Below are 10,258 nucleotides of genomic sequence, written 5' to 3' on the forward strand. Positions count from 1 at the left end.
CAGATTCAAAGCCATTGCTAGGAAACATTCCAAACAAAATGATTACCCCTCCCACTTCATACACAAAATCATCGCAAAGCAGTTTATCATACAAAAGCGACGCCAATTTGCAATACCAAAGCAGAACGTTTTGGAATCAAAACTATCCGACTCGCCGCATAAATTCTTTCGTCTCAACGTACAAACGGAACGGCAACGATACGTCGGACAAAATCCTCCTAATAGGAGGTGATGATGGAACGGGTCTGTTTAGCGACACTTGGATATACACACCGTGGACCAATTCCTGGTTTCGACTGCCGGACGGACCGCAACGCTTACCTCCGTTGGCGGCGACCGGTTTCGAAGTGCTGCCGTCGTTATGCGACGTCTACGTCATCTTTGTGTACAATATGGAAAACGTCTGGCTATTTGACGGGCGAACGGAGACGTGGAGTCGCGTGAGAGTCGATTCTCCATTTGATAAGACAACGCACGTCAGCGTCTTCTACACCGGTTCCGTGTTGCGGCGAGGTTCGACGTGCGACGACGCTCGATGCGCATGCGCCGGATCCGTGCTGTTTTACGGATCGGCACTGGACGGAGATATAACTTCGTTTACGATGGAACTCTTCTGTAGCAACACAGAGGAGAGCAAAATGGTGTGTAACTGGAGAAGACACTATCAAGCAATGTACCTTGAGTACTCACAGGTTGGACAGATGTCTGTGATTGACATGAGGAAGAATGCAATATACTTTGCACCACGTGGATTTACGTCTTCGTACTACCACAACAAATTACAATATATTCCCGTTACTAAATTAATTCTGGACAAAACCTGGTACTGGTCAACGACGTGGTGGTATAGCATATGGCAGATTGAGAAACGAGCAGATTGCAACACGGATTCGATAACCGTGTGGAGAGACAAGATCCTGTTGACGTACGACTATCGCAATGTCTTAGCCATATCGCTCAACAACGAGTCGTATTACAAATGGATCGAATTAGATTCGAGACAGTTGCCCGAGAACGGCGCGATCGTGTGGCAAATGATCGAGAACGGTACGTCGTCGGAAATCGTGCGATTCCGTTGGGAAACGAGTCGGTCACCCGTACGCGTGAGTGTCTACTCGCCCGTCAACTTGGACAAGCCATCTGATTTTGGTGAAAGGTGGCCGAGGTTTGTGACGACGGAGAAGAGTTCTCCTGTAGTGAATCCTCCTGTTTTACACCATCACGTGTCGATCTACGATTACAGCTCAAATACGTTTTACCTGTATGGTGGTTTGCTCTCTGGAGGTGCACTATGGACACTCACCATGCCCAGCAAAACCTGGTGGCTTATTATGCCTGAGAAAACTCCTAGTGCTTATATCTCTAGCTGTGGTACTGTGATCGGATCAAGTCTGATAATTTTTGGCGGAAAACACGTGGACGGGAAGATGTCAGACGAGTTGTGGGTCTACGACACAAAACTGCGTCTGTGGAACCAAATCAGGGATGGTAGATATTGGCCTCTAGCCCGAGCTGGTTGTAGTCTAACAGGTGACCCGACAGGGTCAACACTCTTTCTCTTTGGAGGATATTCCGATTCACAACAAGCCTTGTCGGATGTGTGGCAGCTTCAGTTGACAAACGACGGCTTACCAGCGTGGCAAGAGATACTGCCACATACTGCCGTCGTGCACCCAAATTTTCCATGTGCTCGATTTGGACACAGCTCGCTGATCGTAAACGACGAACTAGTAATACACGGCGGGAGACACGCATTCACACAAGAATGCTTGTCCGACATGTGGATATTGAATGTATCCGTCCGTCGGTGGAGACAACTAACGCAATCCGATGGGAAAAATCAATCCGTTTACAGCCGGAAATCGGCTACCATTTGCAGCAACTGTATTTTACCCTATGGTAGAAGCAAAGTGATTGTTGTGGAGAATAGTTATGAGAATAACGAGTTGGTGAGAGCGTCCAGTGTGAGGAAGATGGTTAGTGTCGTCACGGGAGAGACAACCGCTCTACCTTTCGCGAACAGATCAACAATCACATTAGCCCTCGGGTTATGGAACGGTCGCTTAATATTTTATGAAAAAACCGTTGGCAAAGGCAGATCGGTGAGAGACAGACTGACGTCGATGGGAGCAAACTGTTCCTCTGGATCTGCGTCGTCTAACGGACCTTTTGATGAAACGTGCCAGCAATGCTCGACTGGAACGTATTACTCTAACTATCTCGGAGTCGGAGAATGCATCAGATGTCCGATCGGCATGACAACGAAAGGATGTGGAATGACGTCACTATCAAGTTGTACATGCGATCCAGCCTACTGTGTACACGGGACATGTAAAGTTAACTCTACAAAAGACGACGTCAGTGCAGTTTGTATCTGCTTGTTCGGCTTCACTGGAAACCGATGCAATAATATGAGCCAGGCGATGCTCATCTTAGTGACTCTCATACCATTTCTAGCCATTTTGATTGTCACGTCACTTTCTTGTTGCTGTATTCGAACTGTGAGACATCGGAGAGCGAGAACACGGACGGAGAAAGAGCTCGAAGAGACGCGACAGGCGTTCACGATTCGCACGCATGAGATCGAAATGGTTAGTCGCCTTGACGAGGACTGCCCGGGCGGATACGGGCAAATACACAAGGCGACCTACCGAGACTGGACAGTCGCCATTAAACAGTTGCAGCTCGTCATGGCGGAGTGGGACGACGTCCGAAGAGACTTCTTCAGAGAGATACAATTCATGAGGACGGTTCGTCATCCTAACATCGTCATGTTTATAGGTGCCGGGCAATACAACAAGGATCAACCGTTTCTCGTGTTGGAGTACATGGGAGGAGGAGCCCTGTGTTCGCTGCTTCACAAGAAAGAGGTCGAACTGAGCAAGAAAGAAAGGCTGCAGTTTGTTCTCGATGCTGCGAGAGGCATGGATTACTTACATACGTTGAAGCCTCCGAGAATTCATCGCGATCTAAAGAGCGCCAACTTGCTGCTCAGTCGCAATCTGCAGGTGAAGGTCGCAGATTTTGGATCGGCTCGACTTATACCGCAGCCGGACGATGCGAGAGCGACAAAAGACAAACGATTTCAAAAGCAATCAAGTCAAGACCATGGGAAAGATTCTAAGCAGCTACTGGACGAGTGTTCGTACTTAACGAGCAAACACATCGGAACGGCCAGATGGCGTTCCCCGGAGGTGTGGAAAAACATGACATACGGGACACCGACTGATGTCTACAGGTAGGTACAGTAATAGTTTTTAAAAGTTGCAACCTTATCTCAGCTATGAGCCAGAAGAAAACGACTTTGTAAAAGTCACGTGACTTGAGGGAAGACCGTAATTAACATATAACGGTTAAATGGCTTTCGGTAACTGTTCCGTGCATGCATAGAATTGTGACTGTGCTGTCACGCTCAGACATGTGCCTCGTCAATCTAGAGTGCGGTCTCATTACGAAGTGGTATTTGCGTTTGGTCGTACATGGCGCCCATGAAGAGGCAACAGACAAACCGTCAGTAAGTCAGAACCGACAACTTTATTATATAAAGTTAATTTCTTACAACAGTCTAATTAATTAATTAATGATTCCAATTACCTGGCCTTGTCTGAACTAAAGAACCAAAAAACCTATCTTTCGGCATCTCTGGAGTCTCACGTAGCCATCCTCTCCCTGTTGTACTTCCCAACGGGCATGGCGCTTTACAAATAATACGGGAACCTAACATTGCGTATACGAAATGTTGGTCTCCAGACAGTCTTGAGATTTAAAGACAATTGCGACAAAGTATTTTTATAGCTGTTTTTGATTAGCAAGTCAGTAATTCGCCTGCATGAGCAGCTTTCTATAGAGCTATGGTCTTCTAATTATATGTTTTAGAACGGCTACCCTTGGCTTGTAAGTAAAGATTCTGCCGTTAGATTGTTGTGTGTTTCTGCATGCTATACGGCATGCAGTTGTAGAATATAATAAAGCTATGTATATATAAAAAATAAAAAATAAAATTTTTAAGTTATGACCCGTATGTGATAGCTACTATTCTAACGGTGTTACGAACTTTGTGGTCACGTGAAGGACTGTCGCTTTGTGCGATTTCACACAGACTTTACAAGTAGAGCGCCTAGAAGCAAAATGGCCTCTAAAGTCGTCAACACTTAGCGGCAATTTCTATAGCGTGGGCTCTAGAAGGCTCATAGCTGTAGAAGCAATGGCGTAAACACAACTTCAATTACAGTTTACTAGTTTAACTTTTTTGCTGTTATGTTGTTAGTTTCGCTATTGTCGTTTGGGAGATTTTGACGAGAGAGATTCCGTTTTCCGGGCCTAGGTACAAGTTCGACGCTCAAGTGGAATGCGCCGTGTTGAGCGGAACCAGACCGTCGATACCGGAGAACGCGTGGGAAACCATTTGCACGCTGATGGAAGAATGCTGGCAACACAACCCAGAAGAAAGACCTCAATTCAAGACTATCGTATCTCAACTAGAATCTATGGATCATGTTTAGCATGCAGCAATGCGACATTGAGTATATATGGTACCTAAAAGATCCGAGCAAGACATAGACAATAACGAGGCCTCAACACAACAATCTCTATCACTAACGTTTGCATTAGATGACAAAGAGGAAAAGCGACTAAACGAATTAAATTAATTGTACATTAATATATTATCAATCGCTTGTATTTTATTTTATTTTTCTAGATCTATGTGTATACCTCAAAATAATCTTTAAAAACAGACTTTATATTTATACATATATTTTAAACATAATACTTGTTGATTTCAAACAGTGATTCTTGCCACTCGTCTTGCGTATGCACGATCTACTACAGTACGTACAGTTCCCCCGAAAGGACATAAAAGTGGTCCGGCCTAACGCGCGCTAAACAACGTGAGCTACTATGTCCAATACGTGTAATCTCAACAAGCAATTTTCTTGGAACAAAACTGCCAAGAATCGCTTTCACTGTACGAAAGTTTGCGGCGAGGATAAAGTACACTTTCTACATACTTGCGCGGCCATACATACCGGTGTGGCGCAGTTCTAATTAATCACATTTGAATGTAAAATATAATTAATTAATTACATACAAGCTCTTAACAGCTCAATGAGAATGGAAGATTGCTGCATGTCAATAAATATTTTCATTTTTAAAACCAAAAATACACAAAATGTCATAACGTTTTCATAAAGTTCGCACAATACAGTGTAGTTATAGAAGGCATACATTATTACTGCCAACAAAGTAAAAAGAGCGCAAAATTTTTGTGACAGAATTAATTTCTTTTGTGTGCATGCATGCATGCAGGTGAACGAAACAAGCGCTGCATGTAGTGCGACAACATTTTCCCATTCTAGAGCTTTGTGAAGTCGTCATGCACCTGCATGCATGTGTTTGCATCATAATTACCAGGTAATTGAGACAGTACTATAAGCATACCTCTTTGCTGAGAATTGAAAGAAGGGAGAAAAGTGGAAGTCGAAACCGGAGATCACAAATGGCAGCATGTCCTGTTTCTTCTGTTAACAATTCACTGCTATTATTCATTGGCTATACCAGAAGATTCATGCACATGTAAGAATTAGGCGTTAGTGGCACGTGTCAACAGTCAGTCCCTCTCCGCCCTCGTCATTCCCCGGATTGTCAATTCTTGAGATTGGTTTCAGACCGCCCACTGACGTCACTAAATGCTGCTAGTAGTGCGGACTGTGTGCCAGCTGCCTTGGGCAATTTCCCCACATGCCTAGTAACCGCCCTTGCTGTGGTTGCAAAGGCGTGGCGCACAAACACTTCACAAATCGCCAGGACAGCGTTGCTATCGCTTTCTGCATCTAGATTCGCATTGATCTAGAAGTTTGCGCGGTTTTGAACGAGAGTTGTGCCTTTTCTCAGACGATCTGGACGTCTTACACGTCGTGAGTTCGGCTCAAAATGGTCTAGACAAGAAACGGCTGAGACAAAGTTCGCGTGTTGAACTGCAATGCGTGCTTGTCTTTCACAACGTACGGAATTGTTAGCTGCTTGGTTTACATCTTGCATAAATTGTCGACTCCCTTGAGCCGTTTATTGGAACAACATACGTCTGTTAACTTCTCACGCGTAGGGTACAGATGGGTAACGAGGTGCAATAATGCAAGCACTTAGTGCATTTAGTGACACTGTGGTTTGAAACTAGTCTTCGAGGATTGACAATGCGGGGAATGGCGAGGGCGGGTCGACATCTATGAATGAATACATAGGTCTCGAGCCAGTCTCTCCTCGCTTTCGTCATTCCCCCAGATTGTCATACAACAAATATACTGAGGTACGACGAATGGCGAAAATTACTTGCATGCAGCTTTAGCAACAGCAGTAGAAGTCGATCACGCTGGCGCCAGTCTATTTGCAGACCGAAATTGAACGTGACGAGTGTACCTAGACATCTGCGGCATCTTAATCACTTACACACGTCGCATGTGACGTGGCAACAAAAAAGATGTAATTAGGCTGCAACAGATGACTTAGCGCACCCTGGCACCCACTTTTGGTCTGCAAATGGACCGGCGCCAGCGTGATTGACTTCTAAGTATGTGTGGTTGCTACAGCTGTCAAGTGGTTTTCGCCATGCACGCGTCGTGCCTCGTCATAATCTAGCCAAACCGCGGAGTGGGAGTGAACGATCCGGGTCTAAGTAAATCACGTCATTTGTCGCAATCTTATTAGATCACTCTGTGCTGCGATCGGCTGCTTTACTTTTGCGGTGCGTGCGTTTGGCGTTGTAACTGAACAATTGTTCGTTTTGTTCGTTCGTTAGCTCGGCCGACATGGCTGACGACGATGACAACAATGTTTTTAAACACTTCAGAGCGAAGCTTGTCAGTCGTTTGACCGGTACTGCTGTTTCACAGCTTTGTGATCGCTTAATCGACGGAGTGATCTCAACAGAGGAATACAACTTGATTACTAACAGTTTCTTTCACCTCACAGAAGAGCAGCAAGTGAGAGCTCTGCTAGATATCATGCAGAAACGAGGAAACGAGCAGAAGACTAAGTTTCTGTCTATGCTGTGCGAGACAAACGGAGTAGAAGATTTGGGAAGAGAGATACAAAAATGGCAATGTAAAATACGCTCCCTAGCATGCTTGTTTTTTTCGTTGAATATCAAGGGGATTCCCCGCATGTTGTGTGACGACTAGAAACAGACCCTATAGTGAACGCTAATTACACAACATCTGCATTGCTAATTATAGCTGTTTACACTGGCTGCTTAACCATCCTTACTAACCATTTTAGTAAAACCTACCCGTTCTAGAGAACATAAAGAAAATGCATGTGATAGCAATCACGCGCATCATGTGCCTGTCGGCATGCATGTATAGTATTGTACGCTGTATACGAGCAAGATATTTTGCGCGCCGGTCATCTACTTTGGCAAACGTGTAACTTTTGATAGTCTGTCACTCGACTGCTCCTAGACATGACTTGTCCGGGGCTATAGGGTTGGGGTTGGTCAAGTGCTATAAGGTTGGGGTTAGGGTTACGGGTTAGGACCATGCACTTACGGCAATACCGGACCAACTACGGCAACCACAATTTTTTCGTGTGTTATTGTAAATTTCGAAAAATTGTTAATACATTAACATTATTGTGTTTAGATTGTAGAAGAAAAGAAACGATCAAGGACGCCGGCTCTTCATCGTCTGATATATTGCATAAACTAGATGAACGGAATCACACACTGCAGACTGAAAACAGCGAACTAATAATAGAAAACAGAAAACTGAGGACAGAAAACAGAGAACTGAAGACAGAAAACGGAGAACTAAAAACAGAAAACCGCGAACTAAAAGCAGAAGCCACTAAGGAAAATAGCAAGATGGAGACGCAGACAACAAGTGGCAAGAAGTTAGTTGAAGATGCACTTCGACGCAAACTGAACGAATTCGGCGACGGCAACGCGTCTTACACGGTAAGACAATATAATCTACTATTCACACAGTGGCGTATCTAGGGGGTTATGGGGGTTAGTATCCAAAATTTATGGGCGTGGCCGCCCGTCTATTTTTATTTAGTCTAATGGAGTGATTTTATGTACATCCTTATACAGTACCACGATGATGCGTTGTTAATTAGTAACTCTATGTATATACATGTACAGTTCTTTGGGTTACAAAAGGATACTAAGCATTTCCCTCCTAGTACATATCAATTATGTCCAGAAATATGCGGCGTTAGAACAAGGCCGCAGACCACGAGTTCTCGTAGACACAACGTCGTAATCAACGTTGCAATTGACAACATTATATTTCAACAAATTAATGTTAATTTCAAACAAATTAATATTAATTTTGAACCCAAAAACAATTTTCCCTGGCTACGCCGCTGATCCACACTTGATTTCGATTTATGTATACACGCTTATGCGTAGAAGCTCAAGTCTGCGACGTGTGCACCACTAGCTAGCTCGTTGCAAACGGGAAACACGGCCAACTGTGTTGCCTCGGTCGGAGACGTTGTGTTCGCCTCTCCGTGGGCAGCTACACAACTTTACTCGCTAGATTTGTCAAAGCAGTCGCCAACCTGGGCCAAATTTTGGAATATTCGCGACGCAATTTGGAACGTTTTCACCTGGCGGGGTCAGTGCTGCATTCGAACGGGTGCAAAAAACCAGATCTATTGTTTGTCTAGCGAAGAGTGGAACCTGATTGCAACCGTGCCAAGTACAATTTCGAAAGGATTCGCATCACTCATTGCTAGGGACAACCGAATCTACAAGTTGGGTGGCTACAAAGGAGACTGTCTCAACATCGCTGCAGTCTGTGACGCAGAAGGCGACAAACAGTGGAATGATCTTCCAAAAATGCCTTTCCGGACATGCTGGTGCTCATCAGCTGTTGTTGATCATCTTCTTTACGTGGGAGGGGGATGTGTAGTTGACGCCTACAGGTGGAATCCCATTAGGAACGTTGCGGTTCTCGACCTCAGATCACGTGACTGGCAGAGTCTTCCTTTACTCGAGCATTATAACGCCACAATATCCTCTATCGGTGATAACATAGTGGCATGTGGAGGATGTAACGAGCGGTCTGCTTACGACAGAGATCACGACGGCAAACAAGTTTCCGTTCTCGACATGCGCTCACGTAGCTGGTTTCCTCTTCTTACCACTTCGCAACCACACAGTCGTCATGGAATGTGCTCGATCCGTGATGGTAGTCTTGCAGTGGTCGCTGGCAAAGACAACAACGCTGTAGAGCTTCTGTCGTTCAACTGACGACGCGTCGGTAAAGAAGAAACGTTGTTACACTGGTTACTTATCTAGATGCACGTTCTTCTTCAATGTGGTGCAATTACTGCTGTGCAAAATGTAGCTAAAACGTCTGTAGCTGTTTTGTTGTTGTATAGCTAATGGGCTTTTAGCCTCGTGATTGACTTGTTGCTGCATTATATTGCCATCATTATTTGGTATAATACATGCCTAGGCTATGCCTTGCATGTGTGTTTATTATACATATACATACATACATACCTATATATATATATATATATATATATATATATATATATATATATATATATATATATATATATATATATATACACACACACATACACACACACACACACACACACACACACACACACACACACACACACACACACACACACGCATATATACATAAACGTACCTACATACATGCATATACACGCATCCAAGCACACACACACACACACACACACACACACACACACACACACACACACACACATTCGCAACACAGTTCATACCAATTTTTAGACAGCAAAAACAATCGTTTTTTGAGTCACACTTTCTCTTGTTTGTGGTCTCTTATTATCATGTGCGCGTGTGAAGTTTACACAACAAACAATCTAGTTACGATCAGATTACGACGGAACAAGCGTTTCAGCTTCCTTTCATTTTCCTTTGGGCCAGTAGTAATATAGATAGACTTCCGACGACGTACGCTACACGTAATGTCTTCGTCGGTCTGTGCCCTTTTAATTAATCATTCTAATTTTGCATTTCAATGCTGTTAACAATTGCAAATGTCTCAAACGGTTTAATGTACATTTGATGTTTTTACAAACCATAAATAAAAAATTTGCTATTTTAGTTGAGCAGTGATTCGATGAGCAGTGGTTTGACAAGGACATTTGCTGTTCAACTATTGAAAATGTATCTTGTTGTCAATTGTTAGATTTTAATGTTTACACAAATTAAAAATTGCAAGTGGCAGTGGTACCATGTGATCATTCT

General features: G+C 43.9%; 1 protein-coding gene across 1 annotated transcript; it reads left to right on the forward strand.

The window, feature by feature from the left end:
• Nucleotides 1-6,737: 6,737 nt before the first annotated feature.
• LOC134181315 (uncharacterized) lies at nt 6,738-9,428 on the forward strand. Its single transcript, XM_062648570.1, has 3 exons — nt 6,738-7,098; nt 7,635-7,948; nt 8,408-9,428. The coding sequence occupies exons 1-3, from the start codon at nt 6,804-6,806 to the stop codon at nt 9,251-9,253; spliced, it is 1,455 nt and encodes a 484-aa protein (XP_062504554.1). The 5' UTR covers nt 6,738-6,803; the 3' UTR covers nt 9,254-9,428.
• Nucleotides 9,429-10,258: the final 830 nt, after the last annotated feature.

The sequence above is a fragment of the Corticium candelabrum genome, chromosome 6 (assembly GCF_963422355.1).
Source record: "Corticium candelabrum chromosome 6, ooCorCand1.1, whole genome shotgun sequence".
NCBI classification, from domain to species: domain Eukaryota; kingdom Metazoa; phylum Porifera; class Homoscleromorpha; order Homosclerophorida; family Plakinidae; genus Corticium; species Corticium candelabrum.